General features: G+C 43.4%; 1 protein-coding gene and 1 long non-coding RNA gene across 5 annotated transcripts in view; one reads left to right on the top strand and one right to left on the bottom strand.

The window, feature by feature from the left end:
* Positions 1 to 8039: 8039 nt before the first annotated feature.
* LOC129523521 (TP53-target gene 3 protein) lies at positions 8040 to 11134 on the bottom strand. Of its 3 annotated transcripts, XM_055366799.2 has the most exons (4): positions 10766 to 11134; positions 10256 to 10674; positions 9288 to 9577; positions 8040 to 9075 (listed from the first exon to the last, which is right to left on the bottom strand). In XM_055366799.2, exons 2-3 carry the CDS (start codon positions 10615 to 10617, stop codon positions 9436 to 9438), a joined length of 504 nt encoding a protein of 167 aa, XP_055222774.1. In that variant the 5' UTR covers positions 10618 to 10674; positions 10766 to 11134; the 3' UTR covers positions 8040 to 9075; positions 9288 to 9435. The 3 variants fall into 3 exon arrangements, with proteins under 3 accessions (XP_055222774.1, XP_063556241.1, XP_055222775.1); XM_063700171.1 differs by having other exon boundaries at positions 10256 to 11134; XM_055366800.2 differs by having other exon boundaries at positions 8040 to 9067; positions 10256 to 11134.
* LOC115931745 (uncharacterized) overlaps positions 9510 to 21344 on the top strand; it is an 89320-nt gene continuing 77485 nt past the window's right edge. Inside the window, exons 1-3 of one of the 2 annotated variants that reach the window (XR_008672919.2) lie at positions 10566 to 10604; positions 12932 to 13039; positions 13159 to 17231. This is a non-coding gene — a long non-coding RNA (uncharacterized lncRNA). Of the gene's footprint in view, positions 9619 to 10565; positions 10605 to 12931; positions 13040 to 13158; positions 17232 to 21344 lie in introns of those variants that run through there. The other variant, XR_010131547.1, reaches the window with a different exon arrangement.

The raw sequence follows: 21344 nt of genomic DNA, 5'->3' as shown, positions 1-21344 counted from the left end.
TTAATTTGGTCATCTTCCCTGTCACAATGGGGCACCTGGCGCTATAGACACTTGGGAAACACACAGATCTGGGGTCCTACAGTGTCCAGGTGAAGACGCCGGGAGTCAGAGAGGAAAGTCTTTTGAAGCCTCCAAAAGGAATGCACAGGACCCCACTTGAAGAGGTGGGGTGCCCAGTGGCGGATACAGGCCCAACACATCGCAGCAGTAAACAGGTAAGGCGCTCCCTGGCCCGTGCCTGTTTCCTGGAAACTGGAGCCATGCTCAGGCTGGGAGTCACCATTCCAGACACTGAATAAGCTGTTGGGCTGGCTGCCTCACCCAGCACCCGGCCACGCCAGAGAGAATCTTGGATGCTGCTTCCCCACAGGCTGTAGTGCCTTCCAAGTTAGGCCACCCTAATAACACTTCTCCCACAGGGACTCCAAGGTTTCCAGCTCTCCAGCCTGGGGTTTCTCATCACCCAGTGATTCCAAAAGAAACGATCTACAATGGCATGACTAAGTTCCAGAAACAAATAAACAAAATACTGAGGGAAGCCCGTTGGTCACTTTGATTCTTCAAAGGTGACAATTGTCCCTCCCTGAAATCTTAAGAGTGCATGAACAGGATATTCTAATGTAAATGAAATTCACACTAAAACTGATTGAAAGATGATTCTGTTTCCAAGGTACTTTGTATTCTCAAATTGCATCTGCTTACCCTGGTCCCCTCAAAATGGAAGAGTGATGACTATTTGTCTTCGTAGCACTGTGGGGACACAGAGCCTTAAATGGAAGAGTGTCAAAAGCAACATTCCATAAAGGGCTGTCACTTCCAATTTTCAAGCAAGGTTGGAAACCAACCATGACGTATGAAACACTGTTGGCCAAAGTGCACAGTTAGTAATACAAAATGAATAATATAAACTATTGTAAATATGTGTGGACATCGTGGCAATTTGGACATCAAAAAACACTGCCAAATTCAGAAAGAGGAAGCTGTAAACTCATGGCTGTTAGGAAGCTTAACTTCTGTGTACTAGAACCTATCAAAATTAAATTTCTCCATGTCAATCCGTCCAAACAAACATTGAGATGTTTATTTCTATATAATTCCTATTGAATCCTACTGGGCAGGACCCTTCTGGCCCCATCCTCACAGCACTGGTGCAGTGAAACTGCACTTGCTCCTGCTTCCCCCTATATTGTTAGGAGTGGAAATATTTAGTAACAGGGTGGATTGGGAGGCTACTGAGGCCTCCTGCGTGGGTGGGTCAGGTCTCCTGCAGCCCAAACCTTTTTACAATAAATAAGTTATAGGTAAAATTAGAAAAAAATTAAAAAATGGAACTCATTCTGTTTCTTTGCTCACCACAAAGAGAAACACAGCATCTAGAGATGTCTGTTGGAGCCAGGCTTGTCCTGGGAAAGTAAGAAGTGCTGAGCAGGAGCCCTGGGGATGGAGGGCAGGTGAGATGGGGCTCCCAGGAAGATGCAGCCAAGCCTGGCTCACTCAGGCTGGCAGGGGCCCTCTGAAGGCCAGGAAAGTTGGCCCAGGACACTGAAACTCAAGTGGCTCATCTGGGCCAAAGATCTGACCAGGTCGCACTGAATCTCATCAGCCCTGCCAACTGGAGGTCTGATCAGCCTTGAAGATCTTGCTTACTGGAGGCAGACAGCTGGTGGATGGGTCAGGAGAGCTGCCTACTGCCAATGCAGGAGTCCACTCAGTGTAGGCCCGCTGCCCCACTCAGTGGCCTGGATAACCTGCTGAGGCTGCAGCTTCTTCCAGTTTTTGAGCAATAGGGGCATGCATCATTTCCGAAGGTTTTCAGGCAATCCCTGGTGACCTCTGGCAGGGGGTGGTTATCTTGGCAATCTCCAGCAGGGCCTGTGGACTTGCTCCCAGGCAACACCCAGCAATCCCCGTGCCCACCCAGGCACTAAGCAATTGTGGTGGGGCTTTCTGGAAGCTTGCCTTCTCCTGCTGGCTCTTCATTTTCCCCACCCCGGTACTTCTGGCCATTCTCCCTGTCATCATCACAATGAGACAGCTGGGTGCTGGAGACTCAGAAACTGCCATGCAGACCTTGAGTCCTTCCCAGGCGCAGCCAACAGGGCAGAGAATCCAGGAGAAAATTCATTTTCACCTCCTGAAGGACCAGAGCTGACCAGGCACCTAGAAGCTGTGCCCCACTGCAGGCTGCCAGTGGAGCTCATGACAAGGCCGGAACGTGAAGCACTCCCTTGTCTGTCTTTTTTTCCTGAAGGCTGCGGCTTGCCCGGCCAATGTCACCCTTCAGGACAGGGAATCAGAGCTTTGCATGGCTGCCTTACCCCACCAGGGCAGCGCCACAGAGAATCATGGCTGAGGCTTTCCTGTGGGCTGCAGTGCCTGCCCCTTTAGGGTCCCCACAAAAACACCTTTCCTGCAAATAATCCACCGTGTGCTGCTTGCCAGCCTAGGCTTCCTCATCAGTTGGTGATTTCATGAAAACAAACTATAGTGGAATGAACAAGTTCTAAATCAGGAACACACAAAGAATCTGTGGAAAGTCCATTTGTCATCTAGATTTTTAAAAGATACACATTTTCCCTTCTTGTTATATTCAGTAGTGCATGAAGCCAATATTATAATAGATGTGCAACTCACACTAAAGCTGACTAAAGGGTGAATTCTTATCTAAGGTACTTTGTGGTCTCAAATTTATCTGTTCCCACCCCCAGGACCCCATTAAAACTGAATAATTATCATTGAGAGCAGATGTAGAAAGAAACTAGCTAGGCAGATAGAGCAAAGAGTTCTCAACAGAACGTCCCTTCTAACAGAAAGCAACCCAGGAATTCACTTCTCTTTAACAAAGAGCAGCCTGGAAAATTGGGCTGCAATCATACAAAAGGAAGCTGGAAGCTTGTGTGGGCAGGGATGCCTGCAGCTGCATGGGTAGAAATGACCACCTTGGGCCGGACATATCCAACATGGGGGGCCCCACCCCTCTTTGTAGCATATGCACAGTAGAAAAGAGATAAGCAACTTGGAGTAGCTCAGGCTGAGAATCTGCCTGCATAATAAAAGGTTGGGGTGTGAGCTGCCAGAGATTCATGCTCTAAGCAGATGACACACCTGGTCCTAACCAGTTTTTCATGCCCTATGTGGATAACATACCCCCTCCCACTAGCTCATCTATAAAAACACTTGTATTTCACTGCAGAATGGCAACTCTTTTTTTCTGGATCCCTCTCTGCAGCAGAGAGCTGTTCTCTTTTTCTCACCCATTAAACTTTTGCTCTAACCTCACCTTTGGCATATCTGTGTCCTTGATTTCCTCGGTCCTGACACCAAGAAATTCAGGTGTAACCCCAGAAGACAAGGCCAGTTCATCATGACTTGTCTCATTGCCTCTTGGGACATAGAAATGTCAATGAAAATGCGTCCAAAAGGACATTTCATAAAGTGCTCTCTCTTCCAATCTTCAAGCAATGTGGGACTATCCATCATGTATAAAAAACTTATGGCTGAAATGCATAATTTCTAATACAAAAATGAATGCTCTAAATTACTCTATGTATGTGTATTATGGCCATTCAGACATTGTCACACATTGCCACATTTAGATAGAAGAACCTGTGAACTTGTGGCTGTTAGGAAGCTTAACTTGTGCATACTGTCACCTATGAAAGTTAGTTTTCCCTGCGTTTCTTGAAACCAACCTTGAAATGTCCATCTTGTACACAATTTCTATTTATCCCCAGCGAGGTTCACCCATCTGACCCCGCCCTTACAGCCCTGGTACCAATGGAATTGCACTTGCTTATGCTTCTTCAAATTTTCTTGAGGTCATAAACATTTAGTGACAGAGTGGAATGAGAAGGTACTGAAGCAAGGGCTGATGCCTTCTGGGTAGATGGGTAGAGATCTCCTGCAGCCTGGATATCTTCAAAATAAGTAGGTTATAGGTCAAGTTAGAGAAAAAATAATACTCTTTCTTTGAACACCACAAAGAGAAAAGCACTGGATCTAGATGTGTCTGTGAAGCCAGGCTTGTCCTGGGAAAGTGAGAAGAGCTGAGCAGGAGCCCTGGCAATGGAGGGTGGGTGAGATGTGGTCCCCAAGGAGAGACCGCTAGGGTCAGGGCTTGGTACAGTGAGGCTGGCAGGGACCTTCGGAAGGCAAGGGAAGATGGCCAAGGACACAAGGCTGAAGCAACCCATTTGAGCCAAAGATCTGTTTAGGTCCTTCTGAATCTCAGCAGCCTTGCCAAGGAAGGCGTGATTACCCATGGGTATCAGAGACACTGGAGGCTGGCAGCTGGTGGGTGGGCCAGGAGGCCTGACTACTGCACAGGTGTGATTTCACTGGCAGGCCAACTGCAGGGAGTGGATAAAGAGAGAGCTCTGTGTGGGAATCTCTCTCGGTGGATCATCGGGGAGGTGAAGTCTTCTTCACAGCCTCAAACCCAATTTGTGGGATAGCAATTCCAGTGAAGCTGGGACAAGCTGGCACTGCTCAACCAGGCCTCCCAAGATACCAGGTTTCTTTCCACCACAGCTGGGCCTGGATTGGGATGTGAACATCTATCCCAGAATCCAGAGGATGGGACCCTGGTCAGTGATGGTGCTGGTGTGTGGTGTGAAGCCAGGTAGGGCAGACTCTTCAGGTGGGAGGAGAAGCCAGCCTCTCCTGTGGGCTCCTGGGCAAGTCAACACCGTCTTTGGGCCTGTCTCCTCAACTGGAAAATGCAGAAAGCCTGTTGTGCAGGCCTCACAGGGTCATGATAAGGGGCAAAGGATGAAGGAAACTTCAGAATTCTTGTGCCCACCTCTTCCTGAGAGGGATGATGGTGAGAACAATGGTGATAGCCACATGCAACTGAGTCCTCAGGAGGTACTGTGAGGAAGGTGTTGTTCTTATCACACTTCCTAGATGAAAAAACAGTTTCAGGAAGGCCTGGCTGCATGCCCAAGGTTACACACACAGTGAGTGTTAAAGCTGGGAGTAAATCTAGAATCAGGGCTCACTGGAGCTGGTGGGAGCATTACACCAGCTGACTCAGGCAGTTATCCAAGATCTGAGGTCGCTGGGGCTGGAGTGTAACTGTGAGACAGGCACAGTCTCACTGACCCTGTTTCTGACTCTACTAGGTAGGAACCTTTTTAAAGAGTCCAGATGGGGCTGCAGCAGCAGGTGAATTGGCCTATGGTAGGGAGGGGCTCCAGAGAGTCAAGGACAGGGCTCCTCCCTCCCAGCTGGAGTTCTCCACATCAAGAGACCAGGGTGTCTTCCTCCTCCAGCCCTGACCTCCTGTGGCCACAGTGCTTGGAATGCCTTCATTAGAGAGACTAGAGAAAGGGCCTGGGAGAGCTAGGCTCAGAGTAGATTAGACGAAGAGTGAGGGTGGGGACGATCTGACTTTGTGACTTATTAAAATCACACCATAGAGGTAACTAAGAAGTGCTTAGCGTCTTCGGAGGTTAGCTGTGGAAAGAGGAGGGAAAGATTTTGGGCAAGGAGGTGAAAGGTCCTTGGATGCTCTGAGTGAGAGACTTGGGTACGGGGGTCAAGGAGAAATAGGTTGGTGAGAGTTCAAAGGAGAGGTCTTGTGCAGTTAGCTGAGAATTGGTGCTCATCACTGCTACCACCTTGATAACACAGGCTGCTGTGCCCCCACTCCCCTCCCCCCCACCCCCCACCCTGGGCACACTTCTCAACAACCTGCAGATGCTGGAAATTGCCATAGAGGATTATATAGATGTGAGTGAGACTGGGGCAGGCAGGCAGGGTGGGGATCAGGATCCTGAAGCTTGCGAGGACAGAGTCCTGGACTGAATCCTGAGACTGCAGCACTCAGCAAACCCCTTTCCTGAGAGCCTACCAGATGCCCCTGTAAATGGCAGTGTCAGTTCCGTCTTATCTATGAGTGACAGAGCCTCCAGCAAAGACACGAGTTCCTGTTCCTTGAGTAGTAAAGCTGCAGAGCTAAGTCTCAGCCTCTGCCTTAGCTGGTACCCACTGCGGAAGAGAGAAATTGGGCCCCTCCTAAGACAGGCAGGTCCTAAATTGTTGAGTAACTTCTTTGTTTCCAAGGCCTTTGTCTCCCTGTCTATCATCACAGAGAATCAGGGAGAAAGGTCACTGAGCCTCAGTGTCCCTTCTGTGGAGCCCAGAACCTGATGCAGGTCCAAGTCCTGTTTTATGCACATGCTCTGACCCTGGTGGCCCTGGTGGTGGTGCAGCATAGGAAGTATAAGGGATGAGGTCTAGTCCTGTGGCAGGAAGCCTTTCTCATTAATCTTGGCTGTCTACCTCCTAAGAACATATAATCAACACTAATAAAGGAAGAAGGTGAGCAGCTGGCGCTGTCGCTTTGAGGGAGGGTGGGGATGTGAAAGTCAGACACCACCCTGAGGAAGACACTCCTTGGCTCCATCCTCTGCATCTTAGATTTATTGGGAAGGTTTGATACACAGAGAAGCAGGACACCCATCCCAATGGAGGGTTTGATTAGGGGAATAGAATCAATGATAAACTCCTAGAGGAGGGACTGTTTATATCCAACTCTGAGAACAGGTTGGGGCTACATGGGATTGGAGGGGAGGGTAGGACCCCTTAAAAGAAAGGCCCTAGAAATTGTCCCTACCCCCTCACACCCCCACAAGTTCCCTTTGTCATCTTCCACCCAGGACCTGTCAGAATCCTGCCCTTCCTTCTATCTCCATATCAAAGTCCTCCAGGAAATGCAGCTGCCTCAGTGACAAGAGGTAATTGTCATCTTCTGACTGAGGAGGAATTTGGGGTTTGGTTCCAGTGCATGAAGCTGCACAGTCAGAATAAAAGATGAGGGCCTAGCAGATTAGCAAAGACTAGGAGAAGACTCTATCCTGTGGCCAGCTTCAGAGAACCTGGGGCCATAGCTCCCTGGTCAACATTAGGCCTTGCTGCATGGGGACCCCTGGGCAGGCAGTGGGAAGCCTGAGGTGTGGCTCCTGGTAGCCTCACAGCTGCCACTATTTTCTGAAGCTCCTACTTGTTTTGTCAGATGGGCCCCTATTCCAGCAGGCCAGCAACACCCTCAAGACCAAGAACAGGCCATGGTGAATCTCAGGGCCATTGAGTGCCTGGGCTGGCAGGGGCAGAGTGCCTCAGGGCTCAGTGACATTTGGCCTGAGTGTTGGCTTTGGGAGTCAGACAGCTGCACTGGGCTCCCAGCTTCACCATGACCAGTAATGTGTCTGGGGCCGGGGCCTCAGTGCTCTAAAACTTGAGACACCATAGTGATAAATTTTACACACCCTTCTAACTGCTTTTTCTTTTTTATCTGTCTTTCTCTATAATCACCATGTACTACTGATCTCTGTGTTTATTTAAATTAATAAGCATGTTATACAGTGTGTATTATTCTTCCTCGTGATTTCTTTACTACATTGTATGATTCCACTCATATGAGGTACTTACAGTAGTTCCATTCATAGAAACTCAAAGTAGAAGAGTAGTTCCTAGAGGCCAAAAGGAAGGTAACGGGAACAGAGTTTGAGTTTTGCAAAATGAACAAATTTCCCTATGAATGTGGATGATGGTTGTAGAACAATGTGAGTGTGATTAATTCCTCTGTCCTGCACTTTTAAAAATTGTTAAAATGGTTAATTTTATGTATATTTTACCACAATGTAAAAAATGACTTTTTAAAATGAACAAACTGTAGATATCTGTAACAGCATAAATATCACAAATATAATATCGCATTAAAAAATTGATGTAAAAGTATCCATACTGTGTAATTTTTTATATTACACTCAAAAATCAAAACTGAGCTTCTGGCTTCCACTAATGATGAAGTAGCTAACTGAACTAACACTCTCACACAGAAAAATGATGAATCCTGGGTAAATTATTATATATCGTTATAGAAACACTTCTATATACAATACATACATGAAATATGTGTATATAAAAACTGAATGCATATTTTGGCTATGCCTTCCATAGGAGAGATAAGTATTGAAGATAGAATCAAGCCCATTTAACACCCTCTTTTAAAAACAACACTCTTCACAGGGACAAAACAGAATCCAGTCTTTTTAATCCAGTCTTGTATACAGTCTCCAGGGCATAATTTCCAATTCAAGAGATGCGTGAAGACACGTGAAAATGTAATAAATACACAAGATAAAAAGCAGGCAGTAGCCATCTCCAAGATGTCCAAGATGTAAATGGCAGACAAGAATTTGAAGGCAGCTATTATAAACACGCTCATGAGGGCAAAGGAAAATATTCTCATAAATGAATAGATGTGAAACATCAGCAGAGAAAAAATAGCCATATAAAAAATGGGAAATAAAAATAATAATTTTGAGCTTTTCTATAGTTCAGAAACAGAGACATAGCAATATAATTTATCCAATCTGAGGACAGAAAAAAAAAGAAGTTTAAAGAAAATGAACAGAGACTTACAGACCTGTGGGATGACTGAGTCTGAGAAAAGGTGAGAGATAGAAAAAATCAAATGGAGTATAAAAGTAAATCAACAAAATTTAAAGAAAATAAACACAGCCTTAGAGACCCATGGAATTATTGAGTCTGAGGAGAGGAGAGAGACAGAAGAATTAGATGGGTTGCAAAAATAAATCAATACCTAACAGCTGCAAACTTGCAAAAATTGTTCAAAAACCTATTCTTTTCTTTTTTTATCTAAAGATCCACGAACCCCCCACAAAAGTACAAATAAAACCATACCAAGGCCATATTGCGATTTAGGAAAGTAGCAGGCAGGACTTTCAATGGATTTGATATGATTTATCATTTTTACTATTTGTAAGAATGGAAATAAGTTCTTAGAGTTTTTGTCTTGGAGAAAGTCTGACGTGAGGGACAAACGACAGTTATTAAAGGCAGATGACTTTCCAGACTTGTCTTAAATGTTCCATTCTTTACCTTAGAACTTATTTAAATTTGTTTCTTCCAAATACTGCAGTAATATTGATGCTCCAGAGAGATGTCCCACGGAGATTCTGCTCTTGTGCGTCTGCCCTGCACGGAGCTGAGGCAGTGTCTATCAGTTTCAGAAGCGAGTAGTCGTGCAGTACTTAACCTGAAAAACTTAATGGAAACATGAATTAAGAGAATGATCACTGTTTAGTTCTATCAGAAAACTATTAAAAGTGGTCCAAGGGGGTATTTAAAAAGAGATATTCAAGTATTTTCCAAGGGAGTCCTATTCAGGGCAGAAGCGCAGACACTCTCTCTGACCTCACCACACAAACTACCCTCATGTGTTGAGAGGGACCAAGGGGCGCTCTGGTCCTGCTGACCTGCATTAATCACGGCCGGGAGGTCCACACTAAGACCCTGAGGCCTGGGAAGCAGCCTGGGTGGGGTCAGAGAAGCGGTGGATGAGGCTCCCACAGCAGCTTCCAGGGTCCCATCCCCGTAGCTGTTTCCTTAGTGGATGCAGCAGGGTCAGGCCCTTCCGCTGTGACGTTTTCTCTTCTTTATTACACTGGCGGGAAAGTCTCCGTGAGAGGCCCGACCTAGATATGGACCACGCAGCGAGCCCGGGGGTCCAAGCGGCGCTCCTGGGGTGCAGAGGATTTGTGACAGCCTAGAGAACAGAGGAAATGGTTTTGAAAAGGCAAATGGCAGGTGACTAGGGACACGATGTTTTCACTTCTGGCAGTCAAGTGACAGTTTCAGACACTCATGAGCGGGCTTCTCCAGGGGATCCCAAGGAGCCTGAGACCTGCCAGGTCGGCCGCCATTACCCTACACCTAGGGACGGGCTGCACTGCGCATTTCCGAAAGGGCAGGCCCCTTAGCCCCACCCCTAGGAATGGGTGCACTGCGCATGTGTGAAAGGGCAGGACTTTTATCCCGCCGCTAGGGACGGGCTACACTACCCATGTCTGAACGGGTGTGACAAGAGGGAGGAGCGAGAAGGGACGGGGCGGAGCGGGAGATGGGCAAGAATAGGGGCGCGGTGCGGCCAACGTCCGGCGGAGGATCGTTACCACGGCAACGCTGCTGTGGAGGTCATGAAAGGCGAACGGCCCTTTGTTGCCTGACAGGAAATCGAGACACTCGTGAGGGGGCTTCTTGAGGCGATCCCAAGAGGCCTGAGAACTGCCACATCCGCGGCCCTTAACCCAGCCCTAGGGACGGGCCGCACTGCGCATGTCTGAAAGGGAGTGACAAGAGGAGGAGCGAAGGAGGGTGGGGCTGAGGAGGAGGCGGGGTGAGAAAAGGGGCGGGTCGCGCCCAATGCTTGTCCGAGGAGCGTTACCTTGACAACCCTGCCGCGGAGGCAGTGAGAGGCCACCGGCCCTTTGTTGATCTGCAGGGTATCAAACTTCGAACATGACAAGCATAAAAGCCTGCAGCTCGAGGAGACAGGGTGTCACAATTACCAGGTGAAACTAGCCGCCCTAGCTCCAATGTCTCCTCAGCAGGAGAGATTTGGAAACAGCAAGGTTCCTCTCTGCAGGGCGAAACTGCTGGGCTGCGAAAGGCGGGACAGGGAGTGGAACCGTCTTCAACCGTTCCGGGAGTTCTGGTGTCTGGTCCGCTCCCGGCTGTTGGTCGCAGGGCAGAGGGTCTAGGATGCCAGCTGGCTGCGGGCTGGGAGATGCAGGGTGAGGCGCGCATCGCGGTGCATACTGGGAGTTGTAGTCTCTCCACCGTTCCCCACGGTGGATGGTGGGGCTACAGGAGGACAATCCCAGATTGAGACAGGAGCGGAGGCGGGGCGCGGCCGTGCAGGGAGGGGGAGGGCGGTGTAGGCGGCTTCGTTTACCAAGCTTGCTGGCCATTGATTTCATGCCAAACCCTCGCCGAGGGGATTAAATCAGGAGAGGAACTTGAAGGGCAGGCCTGGTCTCGCCAGTGAGGAGGATGTGTTGTTGGGAAGTGCACCCCGCCTTTGCCTAAATCGGGAGTGTCTGGTCCTCACTCACGCGACTTCGACTTCCCGCTGCTCAGCTCGATTTTCTTTCCCACCCGCACCCGAGTTCTTTCCAGAGCGTCACACCTCCTCCAGCCCATGGAGCCGTCTGCTTTCGTAAGTGGCTGTGGAAACTGGTCTGAGGTCCCAGACGCTGTCACTGTGCTGCTGCCCTCCGCTCTCTCCAAGCAAAGCACAAGCTGAGCCGCCTTTGAAAGACAACCACGGCCTGGCCTGGGAATGCGCAAGTTCAGAGCTTTTCAGGGAGTGACCATGGGCTGTGGCTTCGTGAAAATGTCACGTTCACCAGTACCCTTTTTGCGGATGTGGCCGTGGAGCCATGAGGGGGGTAATCACTGGGTTACAAAGGTGCTGCTAAGAGCGGAGGAGAAAAACCCAATTCCCAGCCATGTGTCTGGTATGGCATTTCACCAACCCATTTAAGTGTGCAGGCCTCCAAATATCTACTTAAAGATTATGATAGATTAGGCATTTTACACTAAAAATCACTGGCTTCGTGTCCACTAAAGCCTTACTGGCCAGTGCCTAAAAGAAACAGACGATAACCTGATCCCTCAGGAACAGATGGTGTTCTAGCTTTGTGGAAGTGAATTTCAAGGTATGGAGCACTTGAGGGGTCTTTGAAACCTGCCAGGTCTCACATCTCTGCTTTTGGTGAAAAGCTCATCAACTAACAGTAGTCAGGAATGTGCCTTTACTTCCTGGGGCTGGTCTGTTGAAATTTTGTGTCTAGACAATGGAAACATCCAGGAGCATTTCTGCTTTCCTATAGCCTCTTAATAATTGATGCCCTAAAGTCCTATATCCTTTGATTCCTGGATGGTACCAGTTTTCATGCTGTTAAATCTAATCTGCAAAAACCTGAGCGTTAATCTCCATGAATAAAAGAACTTGTTGTTTCTTATTTAAATGCTCTTTTTTCTCTTGTCTTAAATTCTGAGCAGGATTTCCAATACGGTGTTGAAAGAAGTAGTGAGAGTGGGCATCTTTTTCTTATAATAAATCTTAAAAATAATTCCAAAATTTCACCATTGACAATAATGTTAACCATGGGATTGTCCTATAGCTTATAAAGAACATACCTCTTTATTTTGAGGTATATTCTTTCTATACCTAATTGTTATAGATTTTATTTGGAATGGATTTTAAATTTTGTCAAAATAATTTTAGGCATGCATAACAAAGTCATGATTTTTAATCTTTTTGTTGTGTAAATAAGGAGTATGGCATTTATTGATTTCCACATATTAAAATATTATTGCATCCCAGAAATAAATCCAACTTGATCATAATAGATGATCCTTTTAAAGTGCTTTTGAATTTCATTTGCAACTACTTTGTGGATGATTTTTCACCTATGTTCATCAGGGATATTGGCCTGTAATTGTTTTCCTTGTGATGTCCATCTCTGGTTTTTGTATCAGTGTAATGCTGGCTTCATAAAATGAGTTTGGAAGTATTCCTCCTCCTTCAATTTTTTCAAAGATTTGGTTCTTTTTAAATGTTTAGTAAAATTCAGAAACAAAGTCATCAGATCTAAACTCCTTACCCATTACTGATCTATTCATATTTTCTATTTCTTTGTGCTTCATTCTTGGTAGGTGGTACATGTCTAGAAATGTATTCATGTCTTCTCCCTTATCCCATTTGGTGGGATATCATGGTACATAGGAGTCTGTGTACACAGCAGTCTTATGACCTTTTTTTATTTCTATTTTACCAGTTGTAATGTCTTCCCTTTAATTCTGATTTTATTTATTTAAGCATTTATTTCTTAGTCTAGCTAAAGATATGTCAACTTGATGTTTTCATAAAACAAGCTCTTACATTTTTTCTACATTTTCTATTGTTTTTCTAATCTTCAGTGTATTCATTTCTGCTCCGAATTTTTTTACTAATTTTATTATCTGGGAACGTTGGGATAAGTTCTCCCTCCTCTAGTTTCTTGAGTTGTGTCATTATTTGTTTATTTGTGATCTGTTTTCTCTTTGGTTGAAGGTGTTTACTGCCACTCCATTTCACTGGGATTAGCACCCATATGCATTGTGGTCTTTTTGTTTGAGTTCATCAAACTTCTGATCCTAAGTCTGCACCTTTAGCATACTGGTAAGCAGCAGTGCTAAAAGCCTACACGATGAGTAGGGGATTTACGATGAGAGAATTACCCAGTAAGTTTTGGGAGGGACTAATATTAAGTTATCTTTCTTTTTTTTATTTCTTATCAGGGCCTGAACCATAAGGCACAAGGAATGAGCCCCTCATCGTGAGAGTGCATGTGACAGGAGCAAAGGAAGCGGCAGCTCAGGAAAGACAAGGTCACTGTTCTTGCTCCCATGACAGTAGCACTTGTTAGAGCAACTGAGTGACGTGCATAATTCTCTCCAAAGTAAAAGTCCTTTTTGTTTTTTGCAATTTTACAAAAAACCATCCCTGGGCCTTTCCTGAGAGTGTGCAATAATAAGCAATGTTCATATGACTACCCGGGCATTTAGTAATGGTAAGCAGACCAGATGAAGTGACCACAGGGATATAGCCTGACTCTTGGTAATCAGGACTGAAGTACTCACTGATTAAGGTTCTGTGTTTTCACTGCCTTGAAAGGCAAGTGTCTTGCAAGCTGCATGCCAAACAAAGGCTAAATATGATGACACATCAGGCTGGAGCAGAGTCAACTGACCATATATGTCTAGGTGATGAGTGTGCTTTAATGTGGTCAGGGAAGGCAACTCATGATAAAGGCCACAAATGGCTATTTAGACCAAAGCAAAAGCCCACCAGAAACTGGTGGCTCTGACTGAGGTGACTTTTAATGTATCATGAAATCAGTAGGCCAAAAGCAGTTAAAGTTGAGCCGATGTCCTCAGTCATGGTTGGTTAATCCAGTTTGTATTGTGAATTGTTTGATTAGCCTCCCCTTTACCCCATTGGTGAGGGACAAATTACCACCCTTGTACAACTGGAACAGTTAAAACCATGGCACCAATCATTGGACAAATGAGATTGACAGCAGTTATTCGTTACATATAATCATGGAAGAAGGAAATTATATAAGGTATACAGATCCACACAGGGATTGCACTTGGGAGCAGAGAGAACAAACAGGGGGTGTTGGGGAAGGCTTTGTAGTATCAAGAGGGTGCGATGCACCTGGTTCCCACAGGAGGTTGTTATTGGTTGGTCTGGATAATTCTGTGACCTTGGGAGAAACTGAAACACATTATACTACCAATTGCTAAGACTACAATAACATACTATAATAGTGTAATGCTATAATGTACCATATACTGTAATACTAATGACAGTATGTTCTCCCTTTTTTGATAGATTCTCAGAAACTGTGACTTTAAGTAAAACAATGTACTATATAATAAAACCAATTTTACCATTGGCTAATTGATATAAACAAGAGTTAATTTTCCATGGCATATAGTATTTTGTTTCACTTAAAGTCAGTTTCCAGGGACCTATCAATGATGTTAAGTGAGCACTTACTGAACATGTATTTTAGTGATGTGTAATAGAAAGTAGCTATAAAAAATATACTGTTCATGTACAAAACTACATGTGGTACACATTACAGTCATGAACCACATAACAATGTTTGAGAAATTGACAGACTATATATATGAGGGTGTTTTCTTGTGAGTATATATATAAACCTACCTTTAAAGGCCAAAGGAGATGAGAGTTTGAAGAATGAGGCTGACAAATCAAGTTTCTCAGAAAGAAACATTTAAGAGGAACATTTATTAATAGAAGCTATGTCTCAGATAGCTGAAGATGGTGGAACCTCACACTGTGACCCCCTAAACCCAGACACTTATCACAGGAAAGGGAATGTGAAGGACAATTGAAATCACTATATAAATTTGCCTAAGGGTAGGATTTATGCTAAGTACCTGTTCACAATAGCATCAGGGTTGTTTTGATTTAAGGGTAGGGCTTATAGAACTGTAGGTTTCAATATATGACATAGGTATTTGAAACCCTCACCAAAAAACATTAGAGGAAGTAACTCTGTCATCATTTTAAGTTTCTTTTTTTTTTTTAGTAATTTAAAATCTTAAAGTCTGGTTATGTTAAATTAAGTAATCTTAAGTTTCTCACTAAAAATTAGTATTGCTAAGCATTAAAATAATAGTTTTAAGACAGTTTTACCCCAGGACTAGTGATTGGATAATACGGCCCCAGGCCCCACCCCTTCAGGTTCTGAATGAGAGAAGATGTGAGCCGACTCGTAGCCAGATGACAACAGGGTAAAATGTTCCAAGCCGCAGCCTTTTTCAGTCAGGACTTCCTCCTTATGCTGAAGCCCGGCCTTCACTGTGGGATATTTGCATTTAACCTTATATATAAGGTTATTTTTATTTATAAATTGTATATATGTGGCCAGGCATAGTGGATCTCACCTTTAATACCAGCACTTTTATAGGCTGAGGGGATAGGAGCTCTTGAATCCAGGCGTTTGGGACCAGCCTGGGCAACAGAATGTGAGGGCCCCACATCAAAACTTTTCTACAAAAAAATGAAAAAATTAGCCAGGAATGGTCACACGTGTCTGTGGTCCCAGCTACTTGGGAGGCAGAGGTGGGAGGGTCACTTAAGCCTGGGAGGTAGAGGCTGCAGTGAGCTGAGATCAGGCCACTGCACTGCAGCCTGGGTGACAGAACAAGATTCTCTCTTTCTTTCTCTGCCTTATTTGTGTGTGTGTGAAGGGGGAGGGGTGTGTGTGTGTGTATTATTCAAAATAGAAACAAAATAATAACAATTATTTTTATTTTTATTTACATTTTTTTGAGACAGAGTCTCACTCTGTCACCCAGGCTCGAGTACAGTGATGAGATATTGGCTCACTGCAACCTCTGCCTGCCAGGTTCAAGTGATTCTTCTGCCTCAGCCTCCCAGGTAGCTGGGATACAGGCACCCACCATGTTGCCCAGCTAATTTTTTTATTTTTAGTAGAGACATGGTTTCACCATGTTGACCAGGCTGGTTTCGAACCGAGGTCAAGTGATCCGCCTGCCTCGGCCTCCCAAAGTGCTAGCATAACAGGCATGAGCCACCATGCCCAACCAATTACAATTATTTTTAATTTTTAGATTTTACAATCTTTCTGGCCTCTTGGCTTTTGAGGCAAACTGAGCTTTGAAATTAGACAATCCTCTATTGCAGCAATGTGCAATAGAAGTAAAATGTGAGCCACATGTGACAATTAGAATTTGCTAGTAGCAGCATAAAGAAAAAGAAAAATGAGTGAAATTGATGTTAACAACATAGCTCAATATATCCAAAATATTTTAACATATAATCAGAATGAAATAATTAAAGAAACATATATATGTGTACATATATATGTAGACACACATAGACATATGTTTCTTTAACCCAGCATTATATATTTTTATGCACATATGTATATGTAACTAAATATTTAAATATTTTCTTGTATTTCTCCCCAGCATATCTTAGTTCATGCTGGGCACAATACAGTTGCTCAGTAGCCCCTGTGCCCAGTGGCTGCCACATTGCAAGTGCATCTCTGAGGGATCCAACTTTTCTGACCTTAGGGAGGTTAAAGGGCCTGAATCCTCCTTTTCTGCCAGATAGGAGTGAATGCCCCTTCTCTGCCAATATCACTCCTGTTTAAAGGATAAGAGAGGTGGTGCCCTGAGAGACAGTAGGGCCTACAAGAAACAAGTGTTCACAGGTAGAACACTGCTGTCCACTGCTGCTTGGTGTGGACTCATCAATCCTCCAGAGATCATACAGCAGTCCAAAAAGTGGGGCCCCAGAAGAGGGAAACCTCATGTTTTTAGATCTGTCCATAGGCTTGATCTGATGTCAAGAGACTAGATTAAAGGCAAACTTTTTATCTTGCAATTTGGCCTTGGCAAATTAAATAGAAATATGTCACTATAAAAATCAATTAAATAAAAAGGAAGGCAGTAAGAGCAGAAAAGAGGAGAAAACACCTACAAGAAACAAATAGAACTATTAACAAAATGGAAGTAGTCCATTCTTTTCACAATTAAAATGAATATATACATAGAGTAAAATTTCCAACAGAAATGTGTAAATTGGCTAGAGATTGAAAGAAAAAACGATTTGTTTTCTGCTGTCTATAAGAAACTCACTTTAGATCTAAGCACACAGATAGGCTAAAAGTGCAAGTATGAAAAATATCTTCTAGGAAAATTGCAATCAAATGAGAGAAGAGGGGTCATAATTATGCAAAATACACATTAAGTCAAAACTGAATTAAAGGACAAATATAGTGTATAATGATACAAGTGTTGATTCACTGGGGAAGCTGTGTTAATAATAAATATATGTACACTTCACATCGGGGTTCCCAAATGTATAAAGCTAAGATCGACCCAGATGAAGAAAGAAATAGCTAAGCAAAAATAGTAAGAGACATAATTATCCGACTATTAGTAGCAAACTCTGTAAACTGAACAGACATATAGAAAACACTCATCACAGTGAATAGATTCAGGAATCTGAAGGCCCATGGGACGTGACCAACTCAGCATTCCACTGGAGGCTATATGATCAAACAGCAAACTGTTTATCATGAATGCAGGATGTGGGCAAACTCACACTGCCCTGCCACCAAAAGGTTTGCTGAGGGCCTTATTCCCTGGCACCAGGCTCCTTGAAGTTATCTATTGAGAAATCCAGTGCCTATTGTTCTAAGAATGTAGTCTCTCAAGTCAGCTGTGAATCAAGCTGCTGGTGGAAAACCACCCCCCTCTTCTCACTATCTCTTTTACCTAATAAATATGGAGGGCTGTGTAAAGCTCAGGTACCTTGTCCACTAGAGGAAAGGTGCCCCTGACCCCTTTTTCCAAATAAACCCCTTTGTCTCTTGTCTTTTATTCCTGCATTCACCCTGCTTTGTTCAGTCCAATAGGTCCATGTAGGCTACAAATAGAAGTGAAAAAAAAAGAAAAAAAAAACACTTCACACAACAATATCAGAATACACACTTTTTCCAATAGGTCATGAAACATTCTCCTGAGTAGATAACCTACTAGGACACAAAACAAGTTTTACCAAATTTTAAAATGTTAAAATATGGGCTAGGCATTGTGGCTCATTCCTATAATTCCAGCATTTTGGGAGGCTGAGGTGGGAGGATTAGTGAGTTTAGGAGTTCGGCGCCAGCCTGGGCAACATAAAGAGACCCTCTCTTTAGAAAATATAAAAGTTAAAAATTAGCTGGGCATAATGGCACATGCCTGTGCATCCAGCTACTCAGGAGGCTGACGGGGGAGGATTGCTTGAGCCTGGGAGATCGAGGCTCTGGTTAGCCATGATTGAGCCGCTGTGCTCCAGCCTGAGCAACAGAGCAAAACTCTGTTTCAAAAAAAAGATTAAAATATTACAATCATTTTTTATTACAAGGGAATAAAATTAGAAATCAATAGCAGAAGAAATATGGAAAATCTACAAATATGTGGAAATTAAACAACACACTCTTCTGCATGCTCTCGTTCAAGGGTTGGAAGACAATATTGTGAAGATGTCCACACTACCCAAAATGATCTACAGATTCAATGAGATCTCTATCAAATTTTAACTGTCATTTCACTTGGCAGAAATACAAAAAGCATTTCTAAAACTTATATGGAATCTAAAGTGACTCTCAGGAGCCAAACAACCTTAAAAAAAAGAAATAATATTGGAGGCATCACACTCCTTGACTTTATAATGTATTACAAAATTACAGTAACCAAACTATTTGGTACTGACATAAAGGCAGACACACAGACAAATGGAACAGAATAGAGCACAGAAATAATCTGTCATATATATGGCCAAATGAAGAGTTATTTGTATATCCATATTCATTGCACAACATTATTCACAACAGCTGATAGGTGGAAGCAACCCAAATGTCCCTCAATGAATCAGTGAATAAAGACAAATTGGAATATACAAATAATGGAATATTATCCAGTTTTTTAAAAGCAGGAGATCTGATTATTTTTACACTAAGGATAAATCTGGAGGACATTATGTAAATAAAATAAATGAGTCATAAAAGGACACTGTGTGATTCCAGTTAAATATCTAAAATAGTTAAACTCTTAGAAACAGAAAGTAGAATAGTATCAGTCAGAGCCTCAGGGGAGGAGATAAAAGGGTAGTTGTTGTTTCATGGCTATTGAATTTTAGTTTTGCAACATAAAAACATTCTAGGGATATGTTGCATGACAATGTGAATATATTTAATATTATTTAACTATGTACTTAAAATATTTAAGATGGTAAATTTTATGTGGTTTTGACTACATTAATAGTGAAAAACTTTCTAAAGAGATACATATTTATCAACCTTTTCAAAAATTACCTTCAAATCATAAAAATATCAGAAAATCAATAAAGAGGCCAGGTGCAGTGGCTCATCCATGTAATTGAAACACATCAGGAGGCTGAGGAGGGAGAATAGCTTAAGCCCAAAAGTTGGAGACCAGCCTGGGCAGCATTAAAAGACCTCAGCTGCAAATCACAAGCAGAAGGAAACTGGCAAATGAAAAAAATATGTGAAACTTAGAACACTCTTGACTTCTTGTTCAAGGGTCAGAAAATTTAATATTATTAAGATGTCAATACTACTCACAGTGAAGCACAAATTCAAAGTATTTTCTATCAAAATCCCAATGTTACATTTTTTTCAGAAATATTAAGTCTTAAAATTCATATGGAATCTCAAGGGACAATGAGTAGCCAAAGTAGCTGTGGAGAAGAACAAAGTTAGAGGTATCACACTTCCTGATTCCAAAATATATTATAAAGCTATAGCAATACAAACAGAAAGACAAATAGATGATGGAACAGAATAGAGAACCCAGAAATAAACCTTTATGAATATCATCAAATAATCTTCAATCAGGCTGCCATGACCGAACAACAGGGAAGAACAGAATAGTGTTCTAAAATTGAGTATCAAAATGGAAGAAAATAAAATTGGACTTTTCACTTGCACCATATAGAAAACTATCTTAAACACTTAAATGTAAGTAAGATCGCTATAAAAGTCTTAAAATATAAGGTAAAAATCATGACATTTGTCTTGATAATTTTTTTAACATGACATTAAAAGCAGAAGTAACAAGAAAAAAGCAGGAAACTGGGACTACCTCAAAGGTAATAAGCTTGCTGATAAAGAGAAAACAGCTGGGCCTGGGGGACCACTACCACCAAGACACAGAGACCAGTAGTGGCCCCGAATGGCTGGGCACGCTGATATTTATTGCATACAAGACAAGGGGGCAGGGTAAGGAGGGTGAGTCATCCAGGTGATTGACAAAGTTAAGCAAGTCATGTGATCATGGGACAGGAGGCCCTTCCCTTTTAGGTAGCCAAAGCAGAGAGGGAAGGCAGCATACGTCAGTGTTTTCTTCTATGCATTTATAAGAAAGATCAAAGACTTTAAGACTTTCACTATTTCTTCTACCACTATCTACTAAGAACTTCAAAGAGGAACCAGGAGAATGGGAGGAACATGAAAGTGGACAAGGAGCATGACCATTGAAGCACAGCACCACAAGGAGGGCTTTATGCCTCCAGATGGCTACGGGCAGGCCTGGATAATATCCAGCCTCCCACAAGAAGCTGGTGGAGCAGAGTGTTCCCTGACTTCTCCAAGGAAAGGAGACTCCCTTTCACGGTCTGCTAAGTAACAGGTGCCTTCCCAGGCACTGGCATTACCGCTCGACCAAGGAGCCCTCAAGCGGCCCTTATGTGAGTGTGACAGAGGGCTCACCTCTTGCCTTCTAGGTCACTTCTCACAATGTCCCTTCAGCACCTGACCCTATACCCACCAGTTATTCCTTGGTTATATGAGTAATACAACAAAGAGTAATATTAAAAGCTAGTGATTAATAATGTTTATACTAATGATGGATAATGTCCACGATCATCTCTATATCTAATTTGTGTTATAACTATTCTTTATTCTAACTGTTTTCTTTATTATACTGCAACAGTTTTTACCTTCAGTCTCTTGCCTTGGCACCTAGGTAATCCTTCACACCCACATGTTTCTACAAAGGAGATATACAAACGGCCAAGAGGAGTTTTAAAAGATGCTGCAAATCATGAATCTTTAGAGAAATGAAAAGCAAAACCCCAGTGAGATATTACCTCACATTCATTAGGATGGCCACTATCAAATAAGAGAAAATAACAAGTGTTTTCAAGGATGTAGAGAAATTGGTATATTTGTGCACTGGGTGGTGGAAAAAATAATCATGCAGCCATTATGAAAAATGGTACAGAGTTTCCTCAGATTATTAAAATTGGAATTATCATGTGGTCTGGCAATACCATTTATAGATATCTACCTAAAAGCGCAAAGCGGGACCTGAAAGAAACATTTGCATACCCATGTTTATGACAG

Source organism: Gorilla gorilla, chromosome 18, assembly GCF_029281585.2.
Source record: "Gorilla gorilla gorilla isolate KB3781 chromosome 18, NHGRI_mGorGor1-v2.1_pri, whole genome shotgun sequence".
Taxonomy (NCBI): Eukaryota; Metazoa; Chordata; class Mammalia; order Primates; family Hominidae; genus Gorilla; species Gorilla gorilla.
Note: the sequence above shows the minus strand (reverse complement) of the source record. Positions and strands in the feature narration are given on the sequence as shown.

Excerpts from the sequence above, each read along its gene's own strand:
- LOC129523521 (XM_063700171.1), bottom strand. The coding sequence starts at position 10,617 with ATGCGCGCCTCACCCTGCATCTCCCAGCCCGCAGCCAGCTGGCATCCT. Across the intron at positions 9,578-10,255 it reads TCCGCGGCAGGGTTGTCAAG|GCTGTCACAAATCCTCTGCA; the intron begins GTAACGCTCCTC and ends TCTGTTCTCTAG.